Source organism: Panthera uncia, chromosome A2 (assembly GCF_023721935.1).
Source record: "Panthera uncia isolate 11264 chromosome A2, Puncia_PCG_1.0, whole genome shotgun sequence".
NCBI classification, from domain to species: domain Eukaryota; kingdom Metazoa; phylum Chordata; class Mammalia; order Carnivora; family Felidae; genus Panthera; species Panthera uncia.
Window position 1 is genome coordinate 67,860,217 of NC_064816.1, and position 22,709 is coordinate 67,882,925.

The 22,709-nt window shown below is 39.5% G+C and overlaps 2 protein-coding genes across 2 annotated transcripts; one reads left to right on the plus strand and one right to left on the minus strand.

Moving 5' to 3' along the window:
- Nucleotides 1-6,002: 6,002 nt before the first annotated feature.
- On the minus strand, nucleotides 6,003-10,601 carry MRPL32 (mitochondrial ribosomal protein L32). Its single transcript, XM_049641302.1, has 3 exons — nucleotides 10,416-10,601; nucleotides 8,628-8,809; nucleotides 6,003-6,539 (listed from the first exon to the last, which is right to left on the minus strand). Exons 1-3 carry the CDS (start codon nucleotides 10,543-10,545, stop codon nucleotides 6,285-6,287), a joined length of 567 nt encoding a protein of 188 aa, XP_049497259.1. The 5' UTR covers nucleotides 10,546-10,601; the 3' UTR covers nucleotides 6,003-6,284.
- A 124-nt stretch (nucleotides 10,602-10,725) lies between these two features.
- Nucleotides 10,726-21,251, plus strand: PSMA2 (proteasome 20S subunit alpha 2). Its single transcript, XM_049641301.1, has 8 exons — nucleotides 10,726-10,826; nucleotides 14,487-14,563; nucleotides 15,531-15,663; nucleotides 17,117-17,239; nucleotides 17,993-18,074; nucleotides 19,712-19,785; nucleotides 20,825-20,882; nucleotides 20,970-21,251. Exons 1-8 carry the CDS (start codon nucleotides 10,786-10,788, stop codon nucleotides 21,084-21,086), a joined length of 705 nt encoding a protein of 234 aa, XP_049497258.1. The 5' UTR covers nucleotides 10,726-10,785; the 3' UTR covers nucleotides 21,087-21,251.
- The last annotated feature ends 1,458 nt before the right edge of the window (nucleotides 21,252-22,709 follow it).

Sequence of the window (22,709 nt, forward strand, 5' to 3'; positions counted from 1 at the left end):
TCTGGTCCCTCGGGCAGGGAAGCTAACCTACTACATAAATGTGTGCCTTCCCCAATCATTTTCCTTAATTCTTTGGTTTTTCCCCTAACGGCCAAGATTTTGAAGTCTTTTTTTTTTTTTTTTCTTTCTCTCTCTTTCTGCCTTTCCTTCCTTGAGAAAGTAAATAAGGTGTTCTAGTTCCCTGATTCAGATAAAGGCCAAAAGATACAGGAAGTATCACAGAAAAAAAAAAATTAAATTTTTACAGCATATATTGCTTTACAGCATATATTTAAATAGTAGTCTATATAAAACAGTCAGCACTGTGCCTCATGCATTATACACACTCAGCTGTAATTATTAGTAACGGCTCTACGATATTATTTTAAAGGTTATTTATAACATGCAAAATGCCTGACATGTTCAGTAAACATCACTCACATTGAAGAAAAATGATTTCGAGCTTATTATAAAGACTAGTATTGGTTTTTGAATGAGGACATTAACTGGAAATAATAATTTTTTAAAAGCTTTGAGAATTTGTCTTTCCTGTTGCTCATTTTTACCTCCTATAAACCATATCCTGTGCTAACTCTGAGTGTACAATTCGATGTCCCTGGCCTCCATGTTCTGGAAAATAGTATCAGCAGAAATAACCATTAAGCTTCCCAAATGATACATGACTTACAACACCAGCCATTAAATCATCAATACATTGGACTGAATAGAAGTATTTGCTTTACCTAAATCTAATGGCAGGAAAATGGGAAAAGCAAAATTATAGATTGGGCTGTGGTGAGCACAGATTCAGAGACCTAGGCATCTTAGGCATATTCCAGAAAAGTATGAAGATGAATCAGCCTTCTCAGATTTCCTCCAGCTTCTGGGATTACTTTAGAAATACTGATGTCTGATCACTATTTATTCCATGCCCGATGGAGGTGGAAGTTTCTCTGGCTAACTAGCAGGACACAGTCTCCTCTCCACTGACAGTGGTTTGGGTCAAGGGCATCGAGGTGGCCCTTGCAATGAATGTGTGGGACCTTAATTAAGGCTGGAAAATAAGATTGGGATAAATATAGAAAAATACCATGTTGCCATGTGGAAAGGCTATACCAAATCCATTAAAGTTTAGGGTTAACATCTCAAGCAAAGTCTCAATGAATACAGAACTAGACTCTGTCTGTCCTTCATCATTTCATCAAGTCTCCTCTTTTACTGGATAATTCCCATAAGCATAAACACATGTCTGAGCTGTAAGTTCATAGCGCATGTGTGTGCTACACCGGCCTCTTCCTTCCCTGTCTTCCTCCAGCTTTCCCCTCATCTCTCTACTCCCTTGCAGAGGAAGACTTTTGGAAAGAACTCTCTAGGAACACTGCTTCCCTCCTCAGTCTGTCTACTCTTCAGCCCAGTTCAATCTGGCTCCGGCCGCAAACATTCAAAGATAGCAGTTTTGCCAGGTCACAAATGAGATTTGTCCTGATCGCTGGGCCCCCTTCGATCCTCACCCCAGCCGCACTTGACAGAATAGGGAACTCCCTCTTCCTGACATGCTCTCCTCTCTTGGAATCCGTGGCTGAACAACCATCCTGATTTCCTCCTCCGTTTAGGGTTCTTTCCTCTCTCTCTTGAGTACTTGTTCTGGATAATCTCATCCGTTTCCATGGCTTTAAATGTATGGCTTTGGTAGAATCAGAAAAAAATGTCCCCTGCATTGCAGGACCTGACAGGCCATTATTTCTCTGGAGAAGAGGCAGTGCAGTTCACCTGCTGCCCCCTAGTGAGGCAGCTCGGGATGCCTGGTACGTTGTGGCACTTCCAGGGTTTGGTTTCAAGGCTGAGAACTGTCAAGCTGTTTCAGAGCTTGAGAAACAGGGTCCAGGAGACCAGATTATGCTGGTCGTCTAGCTTTCTTCCCGTCCTGGCTCCAACCTGCCTCCCTAACACTCTCTAGCCACTTACCAAACATTGAGAAGGGGGAAGGCAAAGGAGGTCAATGGGACAGGAGAGGAGCAGGGTGACACAAGGGCATGGCCATTACAGGAAGTGTTTCCAGTAAGGTAAAAAGAGCCTCTGGTGCCAGAACACGCACTCTGTTGCCCTCTGCCGTAGACAGGAATGAAGACAGCAGCTGGAAGAGACACCATTCCATTAGAAAGGCACAAGTTAAAACGCTATGCACCAATATAGGCCACAGGATGACACTGCTCCTTGTGAGCTGTGCCCAAAGGCAGAGCATCTATTTTGGTGTGCGTGCCAGGAAAAGAAACACTAATCATAGATGGTAGAGTTCCTAAGCACAGTTTTAGAAATTCTGAGGGACTAATCCTGTCCCTGAAACATAACAACTGCATATGGGAGGGTGGGGGCTCGGATGGAAGAGTTCTCCAGTTAGAAGAGTGTTAAAGTGACCCATTCCCCTACCAGGAATGGCTGAAAGCCCTCTATTTTTCGTATATATAAAAAGAAATCTTGAATTTGAAAGTCATGCCTGACAAATTATGAAGAATGATTCACATTTTTAAAAGATTTATTACAATTTCTTTAAGTGGGGGTCATCCACAGTACACCTAAATCTCAAAACTCAGTTTATCCACAGAAGGTATATATTTACGTAATGCAAAAGTCCTCACGTATGTATCCTCACGTTTCATCCAAGTTAACGTTTTGAATAAAGGAATTTGAAGAGAGGAGAGCCATGGCTTGCCCAGTTTTGAAAGGATTCTGGCTGCTGTGTTGGGGACAGACTATAGGAGACCAAGTGGTAACAGGGACACCAGTGAGAGGGATACTTTGGTATTCTAGACAAGATGATAGGGGCTTTGATTGGGATGGCAGGTGGTGGTGAGAGGTCAGATTCTAAGTATATTTTTAAATGTAGAACCGGGGGGTTTGTGGATTTGCTCAGATTGAATATGAGAGGAAGAGATGGGTAGATGGCCAATTTAAGGATGACTGGGGTGGGTTGTGGGACTGAGCAACCAGAATGGAGTTGCCATCAGCTGGGATGAAAAAGGTCTAGGGAGTAGCAGAAAGTAGACTGGGAGAGAAGGGATTCTGAACTGGAGATAGGGAGTTGAAGACATCTTCTAGACATTCGACTGGAGATGTCATGTAGGCAGTTGAGCATGGGTCTGCAGTTCAAGGGCGAGGCCCATGCCAGAAACACCACACTGGAAGGTGTCAACATATAGTTAAGGCCATTGACTGGATGAGATCACCAAGAAGGGAGCCTCGGGCACTAGAAGGTGAAAGGGCTAGGGACAAGAGGTGCAATCAGTAAGGGAGTCTGAAGGACGCTGAGGTCGGAGAGGCAGTGAGGCCAAGTGAATGCAGTGGGAGAGGAGTGAAGCCTGCTGAGAAGGTGGTCAACTAGCGGCTGCAGATGGTTGACTTCCAACAATCTGAGGGATGGGCGGCACACTACACTGCGGTAGGAGGCAGGCATGAAGACTTGGACGGACTGTGAAGATGAGGGAGGGTTTAACCAGGAGCCTGGTTCTGACCAGGGTAGTGATACAATCAGATATGGGTTTTAGAAAGCATCTAGTGGCAGTGTGACATTTAGAAGCATAGACACCAGGTGGTGTGGTAGAAGGCATAGTGGGAGAGAAATGATTCTCAACTTTTGCTTATATACTTTGCATTGTTTCATTAGCCACAATGACGTGTCACTTTTGTAATTTAAAAACTACTGAAGAAAATTAGAAATATGAGACTAGAAACTAATAATTGGGAAGCACATGGTAACAACAGCTCAGGAAGGAGGACAGGGTCAGAATGAGGACACTGGCAGGGAGATGGAATGAAGTCAGACACCTGATTTTCAGAATCCACTAAGACTCGGTTAATCTGCTAGGACCAGGTTAAACAAGAGTCAGGAAGGAGGAGGGGAGCGCCTCAAGCTCAGAGGGGGCATGCCCCAGCCTCTCCCAACCACAACTTGAACCCTTGTGGAGTTCTTCTCCAAGAGTGCCTAGCAAAATGTCTCAGCGTCTTGAGGGCAGGGGACAAGTAGGGAAGGAGTTCATTTCTAATGTTCAGAACATTAACACATCAGGTACGTGAATAATTTAATTCAAGCTCATGATGCCCTTTTTCTTCTAATACTAAAAACTGGAAGAATGAACTAATAAAATGTACTACACAGATAACTTTGAGGGGGCTTCTTAGAAAAAATGGTAATCTTTTATGACACCATTTCCTAACAAACATCTGGTTTTGACATCAAATCTGGGGATCTATTTTATAACATCCATGAATGTTTATCCATGAATAGCAAAGTGACCTGCCCACATATGCTCACCAGGTCTGTGTGTGGAGCTGCTAAATCAAGGACAGCACGTTACCTAGGGGCACACTACACAACCTGTTGTCCACGGGGAGGCTGAGTAGGCGGTGGGAAGATTCAGGCATGTACTTCACTGGCCTCAGCTTTCATGAATCACCGATTCCACCTTAAGTTCGACACACTGCACTTCTAAAGCTTATCAACATTAAGAAATAATGATCTGTAGATGACTGCCTTCATATGATTACCCGCATAATTAATTCTTCCAGACTCTTAATTTCATGCTTGGATAGAGTCAAAAGTTACTTACTGGGATTCCAGTACTTTGGAAGTTTTAAGGATTTGCTTTTACTAAATTGTACCACAATGCAGTACTGGTCTATACTGTACCTCATGAAATTGGTTCATTTCACTTCTAGGAATACTAACATGGATTACTGCATCACAGAATCCTCACTATGAAATCCCATGGGAGAAACAGCCCTCAGGTTTGAGTATGAAGAATGTGGTATATTTCTGGATCATGTGTCTTACCTTGTGAGGGTTTATCCTCGTAGGTTCTTTCAAGGAAAAAGTTCCTAGTTGAATTCCCCGCCTACTTCCAAAAAATATTCAGGCTACAGTGGCATGCATTTAAATGTATCTCTAGGTTTTATATTATTTTGCCTACTAATTTTCCATTTAATTGTAATTCCCTTATTTATCTGTGTGTTTTTGTGTTTTAATAAGTTTTCTCACTTTTTCTTTTTTTTTTGATGAGGCAGGAGACACATAAAATAGCCAACTTCAGGTTCAGGACAGACACAAGAATGGGGCACGAAGAGGGAAATTTGAAATGAATTATGTTAAAAATGCCATTGCTACAAAGAGATAAAGTGAAAAATAAACTAAAAGGACATTCTAGAAGAAAAACACAAAAGACAACATTCTTAGTACATTTTCTGCGGACTAGTGAATTTACTCACATCTTTTAAAAATCTCTTCCAGGGGCGCCTGGGTGGCTCAAGCCACGGTCCGTGAGTTTGAGCCCCGCGTCAGGCTCTGTACTGACAGCTCAGAGCCTGGAGCTTGCTTCGGATTCTGTGTCTCCCTTTCTCTGCCCCTTGACTACTTGTACTCTGTCTCTCTCTCTCTCAAAAATAAAATAAAAACATAAAAAATAAAAATAAAAAAAAAATCTCTTTCAAAACTATGAAGTACAAATCTCACGAGCTATCCAATAAATTCTGAACGTCATTTTGATTTAATGTAAAATATGAAGAGCTATCTAAATTAACATAATATACCCATATAAAGTGAGTTCCACCAAAGGAAATTCTAATTTGCTAAAACAAAACCGAACAAACCTTCTCTTACTGCCACTACCATTTGAAGAAACAATACCCAGAATTCAAATTAACCTATTTTCAGGTGTTACTTAACCAAAAGTATCTGTGTATTTTTGTGTAAGACAAATCACTAGAAAACAAAACCAGAACCAGAACACATACTTTTTTTTTTTTAATTTATTTTTATTTATTTTGAGAGAATGAGACTGAGCAGGGGAGGGGCCAAGAGCGAGGGAGACAGAATCCCAAGCAGGCCCCTTGATGTTACCACAGAATCTGATGTGGGGCCCGCCCTCATGAACCCGAGATCATGACCTGAGCTGAAATCAAGAGTCAGACACTTAACCGACTGAGCCACCCAGGCACCTCCAAAACATGTGATCTTTGCTAAGAATTTTACATTATTTTTCTGTACTAGAAATGTTAGGTTTACTCAAAACCTTACAGTGTAACAGAAATGCACATATTAATCCATTGTGCCTCTGCATAAACAAGCATTTTCAGAGTTTACTCCTGGTATATTCTTCAAATTAACCCACATAAAAGTAACTGCTTTGAGAGAATGTTTTAAACTATACTGGTGATTTTAAAACAAGCATAAAATCAACATGAAAACAAAGCATCTTCCTTTCTTCCAGGACAAGTGTTTTATATGAAGTTATCCTCCTCGAATACTTTTGGTCTTAATGCTGGGTGAACCAGGACGGTCGCTTCCTGTCTCGTTCAATGATTCTCTTACCCTGATCTTGTTCAGATGGTGCCTCTCCTGTGTACAGCACCACAGTCTCCACAGGAGGAGCCTTGAAAGGTCCCCCTTCTTGTTTCCCTATCTGTCTTCTGATTTCTGCCGTCTCCTTGCACACCTTCTCATAGCAATAGCCACAAAGGACGTGCTTCAGTTTCAGGTGACCACATTCAGGACACACGTCAATATTGTTCTTTAAAAAATCAAACAAAAAAACAACAAAATCCTGTTTTAACAAGAAGCATAATAATGCACATCAATCACAGACAGGAATGACGCTCACACTTGAACTTTCTTGGACTGTTCACGTTGCATAAGGTCATGCACCATGTAGTTCAACCTCATTTTAATAAGGAAACAGAGGACAAATGAATTTCAATTAATAGAAAAAGTGGGACTAGAACTCAGGTTTACCAAGTATGAACTTGGTACATTTTTCTTAACCATACAGGCATATTATGTAAAATGAACTCTGTTACCCCACCTTCAAATACTAAACATCTAATAAGGAGTCCTTCAACACGATGGGGAGATCCATATGGCCGGCATCTAAACGTGGCCAAGGGATATGGAACTCATTTTTTCTTTCAATTTACTGTGGGGAAAACAAGGCGACAAACATTAAAATTGGCTTCCCCTATTTATCGGTGTACCCTAAATTCCTGTATGAAACATATGGTATAATAGCATATGTATCATATATGGTATAATAGTTGGCATATGGTATAATTTTTCTTTTTAAGAATGAAGACTGTTTGTAATCCTTAACATAAAACTCTCTTGTTATGCTACAATTTGAAAGTAATTTAATGAGTTTTTATACACATTTGCCCTACTTTCATAAGGCATTTATAACCTCTATAGAAATCTCTTCAACAATGTTCTAAAGGTAGATTTGAAATAGAAAAGAAAAATTGTAAATAGAAGCATCAAAGAAATTCCAACCACTTCATGAGATTAACATATAAACGTTTGTGAGGCAAGGACAAAAACAACTTCATTTTTTGAAAGGAGCAAAGAACCCTGCAAATGACTTGCCTCGCCAATTTCTCATTTCCCACACGACACTGGACTGCATGTCTAACCAGAGGTACAGGAGCTATACGTGAAGTCGGTGCTCTCTTCCCGACCACGACAGCAGCGTAATGTACCGTGTGTGGCAGAAAACAATTTAGTGAGGAAAATGAATACACAGGGTGATATCCTTTTCCCTCAGAATAAAATCATGTCGCAGACTGGTATAGGCTCTCATTCTGAAAATCTTTGGTTCTCTCAACCAAATTGTATAAATTATTGTTGCTTTAATTAAGGACATACTTTTCAGCTCCAGACTTTAAGTCCAGTTCCAAATGTGACTCAGTAATACTTTTTGGCTTCAGTTCTAAGGGTGTGGTTTAATACTGAATGTGGAAGTTTATGCAAGTCGATTCTCTGTTCTTGAGTTTCACCTGTACTGAGCTGCTGCGGAATGTTATGGAGGAGAACCACTCAAATGATGGCTGGTAAAGCCTTAAGTGAACAAATCAAAGGTAGTAAACACTCTAATTTCTGTCTACTAGATTAATGAAGAGTGTATCTATGGGGGCAGGGAGCGGGTGTGGAGACCTGGAATTGTCTGAGGACAGGAACACACCAGAAAGTTTCAAGAGAAGAATGTGAGTTCAACAATCAGACTGCCTAGGCTCAAATCCTGGCTCTATCACTTGACAGTTTGTGACTACAGTCAAATTCTTTTTGCAGTAATGTCTTCATCCTAAAAATGAGCAAAGCTATATTTACTTTGGAGGGCTGTTGTGAGGATTCGATGAGATAATTCACATAAAGCACTTATATCCATCGTAGGTATTTAACAGATATTAGCCATTTTTATTACCTACCTAAGGATTTTCCTTCACAGCATTTTAATGATCACAGTGAAGAAAATAAATACATAAGGGCTAGTAAAACACAGGACCCAATATATCTACTGCTTCTGACTTTAATTTTAGGTTCTGCCCTAATTAAGATGTTTACCCATATATAATTCCAAATCACCAGCTCCTAACAAAAGTCACACAGGTTCTTCACAACCCAGTCCTCTGCCCAGATTCCAATCTCTCCTCAACTGTGGTCCTAATATTTAGGCTATAGGACAATTGACATACATACATACATAGCGAGAGGCCAGAGCAAAGTACACATATAAGCTCTAAGGATGATTTACTGATAGGCCATATAAGTACCAGAAGACATGCAGTGGTGGATATGAGAGAAAGCAAACCCACAAAAATCAGTGTATTACCTTAACTTTAATAAGCTTCTGAGGGTTTCTTCTCCTACAGCGGTTAACTTCAATGCTGCGTCTGTTTTTAGGAGCTGCCATCCAAAAAATACTATCCAAAAGGCTGGAGATCTCCTTACTTCCATTAGTATCATTTGCTGGTTCTGTAAATACTGCTGGACCTTGGACCGCTAATGCTGGTCCTATAAAAACAAAACATGGAAATGCAGAATGGATTTCTAGCTTCAAAATGACTGTTTACAGGTATCGTTCTCCTTAACAATCAACAGTGATGTCAATAGCCCTATATAAAGTTTAGAACATTACATTCAATAGGCATTTAACAGAAACCTTGGCTATTAAAATACACTAAAACTTATACACTATTTTTTTTTTAATTTTTTTTTTCAACGTTTTTTATTTATTTTTGGGACAGAGAGAGACAGAGCATGAACAGGGGAGGGGCAGAGAGAGAGGGAGACAAAGAATCGGAAACAGGCTCCAGGCTCCGAGCCATCAGCCCAGAGCCTGATGCGGGGCTCGAACTCACGGACCGCGAGATCGTGACCTGGCTGAAGTCGGACGCTTAACCGACTGCGCCACCCAGGCGCCCCTACAATTTTAAACAACACAAACAGAATTTTTCTTAGAGGCACCTGCTGAAATGAATCTGTGAAATTCTACCCAGACTTCTCACCTTTTGAAATACAGAACCCACGGGTTTGGTAAACATGAATAAATCACTCCAACTCCACATGCTACTTGGTAGGCAGTTCCTATTTACTTTACAAGTCAATCTAAGCTTGAGATTCCCAAAATGTACTTCCAACCTTCACTCAGTAACTGTCTATTGCCACCCTGCCCCCCGCCCTTTTTTTATATTCCAATTGAATTAGGTCCTTTGTCATATAACCTGGTAGGCCCTTTAAATCACTTAGTTCTTCATAATATTTATTATCCATTCTCTAAAGAACTCACCACTCTATATAATACTTATATGACTATCAACTACCAGGTTTTGTTTTCCTAAAAGGCTGATCAAGTCAAAAAGACTCCTTTATCCTTTTCCTGCTGTTCCTCAGACCTGGAATACTTCTTTTGGTTTTAGGAGCTCTTAAAAATATACAAAGCTAACATTTAACAACCGGTATTCCTTTTCAGTATATCTATAGAAGTATTGTTACGCATAGCTCAGTGGTTAACAGCTCGGCCCGTGTGACCTTGAGGCCCTCACGAGCCTACTTCTTCCGTTGAAAAGCAGTGGTACCTAAAGGGATGGTGTGGAGATTTCCGAGGAAGCACATGTAGGCTTTGGCATATCGGGGACTCTCGGTTCAGACTCCCGGGGTATTATGTTCGTAATACCTTAGAATTAAGGATAGATGTAAATGTCAAAGCAATGACAATTTTAACCTTCAAGATACTTCTAACTGAAATTAGTTTCCAGGGAACACACCGATATCAACAGTATTCAACTGCAGAGCTCAAACACCACAAAGGAGGGTAAATTGCTTCAGGGGTTGAGAGGCTGATAAGGAAACAGGATCCAGACAGTAGCGCCCCTGATCTAAGATGGGCTTCGGTTACATTCCTTGTGCGAAAAGGACACAGAACGTTTTCTGTTTTTCAGGGCGAAGGGAAGCAAAACCAGCTGTTTTTAGTTTCTAAGTAAGGAATTAACCCGGACAACGTCCCCACCGGCGGCAGCGGATCAAAGCGCGGGAGGAGGGCGAAATATGAGCAGCGTTCACCACGATGCTTGGGGTCCTCTCATCCAATCCCTCCTCCACGGCGGCATAGCTTACGTACCCCACGGGGAACTGGGAAAGCCTCGCCAGCTCTGCCAAAGTTTCCGTTGCAGTCGTTCCCAACAGTTCTGGAGGAGTCCCCGGGCTGCCGGCCACGGAGGAACCGCCAGGACCAGCATGGCCGACGCCATCTTCCTCGCCTGAAGACCACTCCCACCTGGCTATTGGCTCCCGGCCCCATGTCGAGCATGCGCACAGATGCAGAGTCTGACAAACCTGGCTACTGGAACTACAACGCCCAGCAGGTCCCTGGAACGGCTCTGACTCTCCTCCAATCAGAGAGAGAGAAAGGAAGGAGCGGGGAGGGGAAATGAAAAGAAACCGGCGCCAGTGCGCATGTGTGCGGATGTGCTTTGGCACTCCAGGCAAAGATGGCGGAGCGCGGTTACAGCTTTTCGCTGACTACATTCAGGTATGGAAGGGGCACCGAAAGCCCTCCGCGTAGTCGAGGTTGCAGGAACTCCCCGGCTCCTAGTTTTTTTTCCGGCCTAGTCTCTGGCTTAATGCTTCCGGGGGGCACAGTAGGAAATAGGGATGGAAACGCGAGTTTGCAAAGTCATTTGCTTGGCTCGCCCGCGGCCTGAAAACCCCGATGCCGGGAAGCCGCGGGAACGCGGTTTTGGGGATCCAGGGCGACCTTGGGGCTGAGGGAGGGTAAGGCCTTCAGTCAGGGATTTGCTTTCTCTTTGGAAACTAGAGAATAAGGCAGTTTTGGATTAGCTGTCTCCGGGTGTCCCGTTCGGAACTCGGGATTTCCTTCTTGACCCACCACGTAGGCCTGATTGGGGAGCTTCTGGAGCTTAGAATCTTGGTCAAATCTCTGAGGTCCCCTTTTCTCTTCTGAAAACCTCACCGTTATAGTTTGGTCTGAGTCTTAGTCTCCATTTGGTACTTAGAAACCTCTTCCCGCTTTCGGTTTCTTCCATGCCCCCGTTAGAAGTTTAAGGACTAAAAAGGAAAGCGCGAATCTCTCTGTGTCGCTTAGTGTTTGTGGGCCCCAAACTACTAGACTACATTTACATTTGGGGGGGGGAGGGGAATGTCTTTACTTTGCAAAAGATTGTAGGCTTTTCTGTTTTAGAACAAAGGATTAAAATAATACGTATACTTTTCAATATTGTTCACAATGTAAGAAACCGTCAGCGCAGCGAAGGGTTTAATAAATCGACCGGGTAATGATTCAGTTTTACCATTTTCTTACGGATCGGTAATCTCCCATTTAGCTGAAATGTAGTTGTATCTGGCAACCGAAGGCAAGCAGGATCCAACTTGTTGAGTACTTTATGTGTGGGTGCAACTTAACCTACTCCATTTCTTCCTCCTATCATGTGAGATAAACGTTATCTCAACATCTTACAGATGAACCAACCACAGGTTGGTCAAATTAAGTTACTTATCCAAGGTCTTAGATGAGTAGCTGAGGTCACATTCAAACTGGGTTCTTTCTGATGACAAAATTAATACATTTCCTATTACTGTTAGATGTCTTTTTAAAATAGTAAAATAGTAATATACTAAAAAGTAAAGTACTTTCCAAGTGTAAACTTCACAGTTTTCAGTGATAAATGAGGGTGTTTTAACCTTTGAATGAAATGAAATTTTGTAAATCAAAGGTCTTATATACAATGATAGAGAACAATATTTGCTAAATAGTCACTGTTCATATTTGTGAAAAAGCAAACTTGGTTCTGTATCTTTAAGAGAGTGTAATCCTTTCTTTAGAATAACCGGAGCCGAAACAATCAAATATCATCAGGAGTTAAATCCTTCTGTAATAATGTCTTTAGTAAAATAAACTTTTTTTTAACATAATGGTTCAACTCTGTTTTAGATTTTAAAAATGTGTTTCTCGCCTGTTGTAATTAGAATTAAACTCAGTGATGGAAGTGATGAGGCTGTGTTATAGGATGAAAAAGTGTTCATGTGAATTACATTCAGTTGAGGATATTGACAGTAAATGAGTAAACAAATTGGTGTCTACTAATACATTCTGAAAAACGTTTTACTCAGGAATTTTATTAAAAGAGCCTAAAAGAAGCAGCATAACTGTAGATTGGATAGTCAGGAAAAGCCAGTGCTTCAGGGTGATTTTTGAGACAAGAAGGTGAAAAAGAGCAAACTATTTGAAGATTTAGGGGTAGAGAGACTTATGGACAGAGGAAAGAGGATAAATGAAAGTCCTGAAGTTGGAAAGAGCTTGAACTCTTACAGGAATTGATAAGAAGGCCAGTGTGCTAGAGTATAGTGAGCAAAGAGTTAGTGTGGGTAGGGCCGATCTTGAAGAGCCTGGCAGGCCAGAAGAAGTTTGTATTTTAAGTGAACCAGGAAGTTATATTTAAGTGACAGGTGACCTGGTACAAAGGTAACTGACTGGTGGGATAAAAGTAAGGGTGGGAAAGAGGAAAACTAGTTAGAAGGCTGTATCGGTTATCCCAGCTAGAGGTACTGGTGCTTTGGAATGTGCTAGTTGTGTGACTGAATACACAGATGGTTGATTGCTCAGTGAGCTCACAGATGGGCGAGCTTTCATACAGGAAGATGTAACAGTAGATGTTCATGCAGGTGATTGTGGGGAACAGTGAAAAGGTAAGTTTAAGTTTACGTGAGCCTTTAAAATGTTCCCAAGTGTATTTGAGCTCGATGTTGAGCAATAATTGAAAGCCAGATGGACCTAGTGGGTCATATGATTATTGAAATAGTGACTAACAACTACAGCCTAATTTTAAAAATTTAAATACCTATTAATGTTATTCCACTCAAGTTAACTGCTTTTGTCACTTAAGAGTCTTTAAACTGTCACACTTAGGCTTATCCCTTAAATAGGTCTCCTTGTGTCTCTGTCAGCTAAATGATGCCGACTCCTGGTACTAGGTTGTACGTTAGGATACTGACCAAACAGAGCTTAGACTTTGTTGAGGAAGGCGAACATTGTATGAGTAATTTAAGCATGATGAATCTTAGCCAGAGAGGAAGTATGGGGCACCATAGGCATGAGTGTGTGGGATTCAGCCTAGTCCCTGTGGCCAGGACAGCTTCTTTAAGGACATGAATGACATTTCTACTGAAGACTGAAGGATGACCAGGAGGAAAGAGTTCACCAGACAAGGGTGAAATGCATTGCAGACAGAGGGGGTTAGCTTGTCAAAGGGGTTTTTGAATTCTAAGAGTAGGCTGTGTGTCCGGAACAAAGCTGAGGCTTGGGTGACAAAAGAGTATCCATAATTTTATGAAGATAAATGACCTTCTGAAACTCAAGTTTTATTTTCACTAGTAGACTAGAGACACGGACCAAGCTATGTCATTCTGGACAAACTACTTTCAGTCAAAAACTTTTTAACTGTGAAATCAGGTTAGTTTACGATGATTTTAACTCAACAACTGGTTCGAAATAAAGTATGATCTTAAAAGCCAGGTTAGGGCTAGAATCTGGCTACCAAACCCATGAAATCAGGTATGTTAGGTATCACCAGCTCACAGCTTCTACAAATAGCTTATATAGAAGATACTTTGTCGTGGCTGATAACCATCTAGGTCTTACATCTTAGGCCATGCCTACTTTCTAAAATGTGGAACTCCACCCATATGAAATCTATGCTGTTGTTTGGTATTTAACAGACATATACATGTTCTTAATAACACTATTTGGTATTTACTTGCTGCTGATTTTGTGCCAGGAACAAAAGGCATCCCTTTATTTAATCTTCACAACAAACTTCTGAAATGGCTGTAGTACTATTATCTCCATTTTATGGATGTGAAAACTGAGACACAGCAGGATTAAGTAACTTGCCTGAAGTCACAAGGTTGGTGAGTGATAAAAGGCAACAGTAATAATGATGGTGCTTAAAGAGTCAGACAAGAAGGAGGGGGGGAAAAAGGAAAGCTAAGTGCTTTACTATGTATATGTACAAATTGCCTGGTATCCTCAATTTCTGTATAGCTTTATAATGTGAAAGCCCAGCTATTCCTTGGTATTTGGTTAATGGATTTGACTTCTATATCTGCCCTCTCTAAGAGATTATACATATTTGAAAATATGTGAATTTAGCAAATACCTTTGTTTCTTTTTAAGCCCATCTGGTAAACTTGTCCAGATTGAATATGCTTTGGCTGCTGTAGCTGGAGGAGCCCCTTCAGTGGGAATTAAAGGTAATTAAATGTTTCATTCATTTCACATGCCTGTTAATAGTTATCTTAAAGTGCTTTTGGAATTAATTAGTGATTAATATAAATAAATAGGGCAGCATAATTTTTAATAGTTCTTTCTGTTGATTTACAGTATTTTGAAGTTTAAAGAAAAGTAATAAGCCAATGAGTACAAGAAGATGATTAGTTTTTTTTTTCAAAATAAATATAGCTCCTTTATCTTTTAGTTGTAATAACCCACAAGTAGTCTTTCCCATTGAGAAAAACTGAGCATTCTTTTCTTTTTCCACTGATAATAATCACTATTCTGTGGCAGTTTTAATCCATTCTATAATTAGAAAAATTTAATTATAAAACTTCATCTAAAGATACCGCTTTTTAAAAAAAGCCTGTATCATTGATTTTAAATTTCAAATTACAAGAACAATAGCCAAATAAGCAGAATTCTAAAAGGTACAGACTCTTCGGACTCTTCGGTGTCCTGGAATATTGGGTAATGCATTTACCTATAGGGATTCCTTAGCATAATAGAGATGACCAATGAGGGAAAAATGGATTTACCATTTAAAAAAAATTTTTTTTGATTATTTATTTTTGAGAGAGAGAGAGAGAACAAGAGAACAAGAGAACAAGAGAACAAGCAGGGGAGGGACAGAGAGAAAGGGAGACACAGAATCCAAAGCATGCTCCAGGCTCTGAGCTGTCAGCACTGAGCCGGACAGGGGGGTCAGTCCCATGAACCCTAAGATCATGACCTGAGCCGAAATCAAGAGTCAGATGTTTAACTGACTGAGCCACCCAGATGCCCTGAATTTATCATTTCTTAGGTGATTTTAATACAGAAAAAGTTTTATAAATAAGAAATAAAGGAATTTGGGTAAAATGCATCCATAATTAGAAAACTGTTGAAGCAGAATCTTTAAGTGACAAAACATTTAGCACTGTTTTTTTTTGTTTTTTTTTTAAAAAGCTGCAAATGGTGTGGTATTGGCAACCGAGAAGAAACAGAAATCCATTCTGTATGATGAGCGAAGTGTACACAAAGTGGAACCAATCACCAAGCATATAGGCTTGGTGTATAGTGGCATGGGCCCAGATTACAGGTACTTTGTACTATTTGTTTTTCCTCACTGTTTTATGAGCTGCTTGTACACTTTGAGGAGAAAAATCAAGGGATGTTTTTCCTTTAATCTCCCAACTCTTCATTTTTGTGCTTTGCTTAGCAACAGCAGCATCACGGGCAGCTGAATTTAGTCTGTCTGCATGGAATAGACCAAGGGTTGCTTTAAGGATAACTCAGTGCCACTGCATTATAAAAGAGGAGATCCAGTAATTCTCTTATCTGTTTAGTGGTTTTTCCCCTCTGATCACACCCCTTTTTTTCCATCCAAGGGCTGGGCTTCAGAGGATTTGCTGTTCTCTCATGTATTTTAAAAACCAAAGCAATACAAGTTTTAGTAAACTATATTTAAAAAAAAAAGTTACAAGGCAGCAAAAGAAAACATTGCCATCCCATTCAGAGTTATCCCCATTATATTTTTGTTCTTAGCAAAGGGACAAAATTCTCAAGGCCCCTGAAACATCAGGGTACCAGCAAGTTGAAAGAGATTGGCAACTTTGTATGTTTGCCACTTAACGAGTAAAGCAAAGGAAGTAAAGAAAGTAAAGAAAGAAAAAACAATTAACTTCATTCCTGATTTTGGGGGAACAAGACAGAGCCAAAGTTTCACTTTCATGAGTTGGAAAAAGCCACAGTTGCTGGAATGTGGTTAAGCCTCACTACAGTGGATCCCGTTGCCACTGTGTATAGAAGGGATGCTGCAGTGCACTGATGGGGTAAAGTGTGAGGACAGGACAGCGGAAGACAAACTGAGTATTACACTGGGGGTGATGGTTCACATGAGTAGTTTACGAGCAGGTAAAGGTACATCTATTTGTCTTGCTAATTTGATTATATAGAATATTCTTAATATTATTTAATACATTTGTTATTTTTTATGTTCTAAGTAGTTTCTTGCTGTTCCTTAATCTCTTAAGGGTACTCTTTGAAGTGCAGAGTAGCAAAAAGATTGAAGTAGAGTGAGAAAGATATGCCCCAAATTGTGTGTGTGTGTGTGTGTGTGTGTGTGTGTGTGTGTGTGAGTGTGAGTGATCGTGTGGGCATTTATGTGTGTTGGCTTGACTAAGATACAAAGACAGGGTGACTGCCCTCAGGAAAGGGGGCACAATCTTGAAGAAGCCATGGAGGGAGATAAGGCTCCCATTGTGTATGCTAAATCTGTTAGTACCGAGCTGACTGGTACCCCTTGTCCCTAATTTTCTTCCTTTTGCCTTGTCCTTGTCTCGTCTCCTGTGGCTCAGCTCCTCTGTGTGGCTCTGTTTTCGTGTAAGATAACTGTAACCAGATGTAAGAGCAAGACTGGCTTTGAGCTGATCGTTACTATTCCATAGAAGCATGTAAGACTTGTGCTGTAGGTATATGCCTGTAGAAGAAGAGTCGTTAAGGAGCCGAGTGTCAAGATTTTCATGAAGTCTTATTTCTTCCTTGTTTGTTAGAGTGCTTGTGCACAGAGCTCGAAAACTAGCTCAGCAGTACTATCTCGTGTACCAAGAACCCATTCCCACAGCTCAGCTGGTACAGAGAGTAGCTTCTGTGATGCAAGAATATACTCAGTCAGGGTAAGTTGATTTTATTACTTGAAATGCATCATGAATTAGAAAAAAGAAAACATTTTAGAAGAGTAGGTGTATTTAAAAAGAGGACTTACTATTCCTGTATTTATTGAACAAGTAGAGAAAATTACTATGATGAATATTTCCGATCTTAGTTGGAGCTAGAATATTTTTTAAGGAAGAGATTGGAGTGTTTTCTTGCTGTTGATCTACTAGCAAAATGCGGCTTCCACATAAAGCCCTTTTGCCAGTGACTGAAACACTTCCCTATGGGCAGGCAGTTATTTCTGCTTCCAAGTTTATCTTTCCAACTATAAATGATTATAAGCACATAATGAAAGCAATAGCTGTTGGACACATCCATAGTCATTGTAATTCTCTTGAATCTGGGTATACACGGGGATGAGATAGTATAAAAGTACTTGCTAACGTGTAAAGCTAGTGGAAAAAAACTGCATTTGTTGAAAGTTGTTCTTTGTTAAGACACAAAATGTTACTCCACACTTATTAACTCCAAAATTTGTGTCACTCCATTTACCAAAATGATTTGACTAGTGTTCCTTAGTACCATAAAGAGAATTCGTTTTTGAATTGATTTGTTCAGAAAGATACTAAATACTGTTTAAGGAACTTAAAAGTCTAATTCATTTTACCTGATGATTTGCTTTGTTAAGACTTGAAAGTGTTAATAAATTCCTACCTTAGGTTGATTTTAACACCATGAAGATGCCAAATAATTTTTGTTTCTCCTTTCTTTAGTGGTGTTCGGCCATTTGGAGTTTCTTTACTAATTTGTGGTTGGAATGAGGGGCGACCGTATTTATTTCAGTCAGATCCATCTGTAAGTATTATCAGATATACCGGAGGGATTAAAGTACTCTTTGAACAGCTAATAAAAACAAAAACCATAAAAAGTTTAAAATTTAGCAGTATTTTCTTTTTTTCTTTTTCATTTGGGCTTTAGAACATACGGAGTAGTGCATTTGTACATTTAAAATGTTGGTAATTCAGTCTTCTGATTGAAGAGGGTACATTAGGTCTGTGCTCTCTGTTCTTCTTCCTTTTTGTATTCATTAAGTTCACACAGTGGAATGATTTCTTGAAATAGTTATCAAATCTCTTTAAATCTGTGGAGTTTTATTACTTTGAGAAATATTCCGATGAAAGATTTGGGTCTCGAAGACAGTGCTGCACTCCTTGCCATCTGTTTAATCCTGGGGCCGACTTGGAGTATGACTCTAATTACACACACAGACATGACTCTTGAAGACAGTGTTGTGCAAAGTGGGTGAGTCTGTCTACTCTAAAGCAGGAGATCGGCATCTGAGTTAGAAGGCATTCAGAGGAGCTACTACTGCTCTGCAACTGTGTGAGGAAGTTTCTTCCACAAGTTTCTTCCTTGTCTGAGGAAAGCCGGAAGAAAAAACAAGTATTCTGGGAGTTCTGACAGTGTCTGTTACCCCATCTCTGAGCCTCTGAAACTAAATGACATGCCCTCTTAGCTTTCTTCCCAGTGGGTAGCAGAAGCCATCATCACTGGAATCCAGGTTTCATCTTTTGCCCTTTTCTTCCCTGCTTTATTTCAAAGGCAGTTGTTTCTTTTAAAGAATGTTTGGTGTATTTCTTTCAGTATTTTTCTTAATGTGTGTGCATATGTATTTTTTTCAACAGATGAGGCCATGTTATATACAACATATTGCTGCTTTCATTAAACATTAGATTACAAAATATCAAAATTTCAAAATATTAAAAATTTTTTTTAAGTTTTATTTATTTTTGAGAGAGACAGAGACAGTGTGAGTAAAGACAGGGAGAAAGAGAACCCCAAGCAGGCTCCGCACTGTCAGCATAGAGCCTGACACGGGGCTTGGACTCATGAAACCATGAGGTCATGATCTGAGCTGAAACTGAGAGTTGGACATTCAACTGACTGAGCCATCCAGGTGCCCCAAAACTTCAAAATATTTTTAATGAAATACTATCTCTTTTTACTTTGTTCAGCAGTGATGATAAAGACTTGATCACCATTTTTCTCACGTGTGTGTGTGTGTGTGTGTGTATGTGTATGTATATGATTCTAGAGTCCTTCAATCCTAATATGCTGAAATATTACTTTTGATTATTTGTTGTAAGTGAACCTGTTGCCTTTAACTGACTTTTTCACATAAATTGTAACCATAAATCACACATATGCAAAGTGTACAATTTGATGAGTTTTGATGGATGTAAATAGCTGAGAAAGCTGTCACCACGATCAAATTACTGAACTTCTCTATAATCTCCAGAGGTGTCTTCGTTCCTCTTTGTTATTTAGCTCTCTAATCTTTTTAGAAAGTAGCCTCTCTTGTGACATACTTCATTGTATTCCAAATATTCTGTGAACTGTTAGAGACTAATTTATAGACCTAAAAAAGAAACGGCAGAGTGATATAACTAGATTAATGATTTAAAATGTGTTTCCCTTCTCTTCCTGATTAGGGAGCTTACTTTGCGTGGAAAGCCACAGCAATGGGAAAGAACTACGTGAATGGGAAGACTTTCCTAGAGAAAAGGTAGGCTTACTGAAACTCAGTTTCTTAGCAATCTCACTTTATGGTTCTCAGTGTTTTTAAACAATTAGTATCCCGAATCTAAACACATTTATTACTTTATATTCAAACACTCATTTGTGTAGCCTAGTTACAAATAAAGTAAAAACTTCTCTTCACCCTGGCTCCCTAGTCTTCACAGTATATTAAGTGGTAATATTATCTATTTATTAAGAACTTTTATTTCTGCATTCTTTGGGTTTTTTCCTAAATTTAATTGTTTTTATTTTTTACTTCATTTTTCCTCCTACAATCTCAAAGAAAAAATAGTTGGAATTGGAGTAAAAAATTGGGGAGGAAAATTTAAGTGACGTAAGTGATAACCGTTTACCTTATGACAGTTACAGAAAAAAATGGTGAAGCTCAGTTCCTGGTATTGGCAATAGATTGTTGTATGTGCTGGATGAAAAGTGCGGTACCGTGTAAAAATCTGCTGTCACTGCTCTTATTTCCAGCTATCTTCTCAGCATTGGTCCACCGAAAAATGTCCTACACGCATTTTGAACGGCAAAAATTTATAATTAACTCTATATAACCGGCAGATGAACCTTTCAGTACATTTTTCACATAATGTTAAAAGATTATGAAAAATTTTAGACATGGGATTAATCAGTAAACAAATAATTTTAAGATCTTTCCTAAAGCACTTTCCTTTTCCTTTTACGTAATAGTCTTCAGACATTTCACATGAAGTTAAAACTTACAAGAACAAACAAAAGAAATTTTAGCAAAGGTCTGATTTCTTTATTTAAAAAAATTATAATATTCCCACCACATTCTGATTATATTAAAATATTTATACTGCTGTTAGGATTACAAGCGTCAATTTATTATTGGGGGACAGCTATCGCAATGAGTGGACTAAAAGAATTAATCTGTAGCTTAGTATTTGTAGGAGCGTTTTAGATTTTGAGAAATTCTTATGTTGCCGCTGTCATGTTTAAGTAACCATAAATAATGTAAGTTCTGCTATAAATCGTTGCCTTTTCAAAAAATTCTTTAGATATAACGAAGACCTGGAACTTGAAGATGCCATTCACACAGCCATATTAACTCTAAAGGTTAGCACAATTTCTAACAACGGGATTTATAATGAGTTTATAATTAAGTGCTTGGAAAACTGACCTTTTGCCCTTCCTCTTCAATAGGAAAGCTTTGAAGGGCAGATGACAGAAGACAACATAGAGGTTGGAATCTGCAATGAAGCCGGATTCAGGAGGCTTACTCCGACTGAAGTTAAGGATTACTTGGCTGCAATAGCATAATAATGAAGTGACTGAAAAATCCGGAATTTCAAATAATCCCTCTACTTAAACATGTTTAAAGTATGTTTTGTTTTGCAGACTTTTTGCATACTTATTTCTACATGGTTTAATGGACAGATGTTTTTAAAATGACACTTATAAATCATAATAAACTATTAAATCCAACTTCAGCTTTTTAGGAGTTAGTAAAATTTTAAAATAGTTATCTCCTGCTTTTTATCACAGTTGACTTCTGGAAACTACATTGCAGAGCAGAATGGTGACACACTCTTTAATCTTCATGCAATTTTGGTTAAGTCAAATCTTGTTAACCTCTTTACTGTCAGATGTTGTCCATGTTTCAGGAAAGCAAAATGCTCATTTTGGTAAACACTGCTTTTAGAGCTGGGAGAATCTGCAGGCTTTCATGGATTCATGAGACAAGATGGGAAGCGTGGGTGCTTTGTAGGCACCATTAGGTGTGGATCAGTGAAACTGTAGCACACTGAGATTGCACTGGAGCTGTGAAGAGTGCCAGGCCAAAGAGTCTCCTATAGGAGATACATGATGCAAGTGGATAAAAATGATGTACTGGTTCCTATTGGTTTCTCCATCACAAGTAGGTAAATGTATTTAAAAGGAGTCCCTTAGATTCTACTAGACTTTTTAAACTCGAGGATAAACATGAGTATGGAAATAAAATCCTAATACTTAAACATCAAAACTATGGCTTAAGGGTCTCCCTTATTCATGTTATCTCAGTGTAATCAGAACCTTGGCTTTAAATTAAGGCCCATACAAACAGGCAAATAACGCGATCTCTGTTTTCATCAGATGTGTAGACATTTGCTTAGTTTTTTGTTTTTTAAAGCTTCTTAGGATAAGAGAAATCATCATTAGTTTGGCTCACAGAACAGAGGTTATGGACATCATTCTTACCAACAAAGATACAGTATGTAGTTCTATGATTTAAATGTGGCTCAAAAGATCTTGATTAAGATTTAGCTGAGTGTAGGAGAAAAGAGTCTTACCTTGGACAGTTTGGTCAGGATTCCCAGTTCTGCTCCCACAATCACGACAGCACCATATCTTAGCATAGGCAGCGGCAGGATTATTATGAAAGATGGAAGATGGCAACTTGATATCCAACATCAACATGTTGGTCTTGAAGGCCTTCTCTAATCATCTGTCCTCATGTCATGGGCTCTTGGTATACTGCACACTGGAAAGAGGACATAGTGGTAAAAAGGAATGGGTTTGGGGTCAGGTCTTAATTCTCATTTACAGGCTAAGTGACTGTACAGGTAATTATCTCAGAGGGTTTTCTAAGGACAGAATTTGATGATGCCAGTGAAAGGCCTGGCAGGGTTGACGGTCAAGTACTCTAAGGTTTAGCTGCCTTTGATTTGCGTAAGCCCTCCCTTCTATCCAATATTCAAAAACCAGAGGAATGCCAAAATCCTACAAATCAAAGAAGGGAAACATAAGGCAGGCATATTAGGGACAAAAGGAAAATGTGTGTAAGATTCCCAATGGGGGCTAACAGAGTAAGTCCACAGAATAAAGGGAGGAAAAACTCACTGAAGCAGATTTATGTCCATATTCTGTTCTTGCCTCTTGCCCCGTTAAATGCAAAGCCTAGTT

Bases quoted from the DNA above. Each gene is read 5' to 3' on its own strand.
- PSMA2 (XM_049641301.1), top strand. From the start codon at position 10,786: ATGGCGGAGCGCGGTTACAGCTTTTCGCTGACTACATTCAG. The intron at 18,075-19,711 runs GTAAGTATTATC...CTTCCTGATTAG, and splicing joins TATTTCAGTCAGATCCATCT to GGAGCTTACTTTGCGTGGAA. The intron at 20,883-20,969 runs GTTAGCACAATT...CCTCTTCAATAG, and splicing joins CAGCCATATTAACTCTAAAG to GAAAGCTTTGAAGGGCAGAT.
- MRPL32 (XM_049641302.1), bottom strand. From the start codon at position 10,545: ATGGCGTCGGCCATGCTGGTCCTGGCGGTTCCTCCGTGGCCGGCAGCC. The intron at 8,810-10,415 runs GTACGTAAGCTA...TTGTTTTTATAG, and splicing joins CTTTCCCAGTTCCCCGTGGG to GACCAGCATTAGCGGTCCAA. The intron at 6,540-8,627 runs GTAATACACTGA...GATTTTTTAAAG, and splicing joins AGAAGCTTATTAAAGTTAAG to AACAATATTGACGTGTGTCC.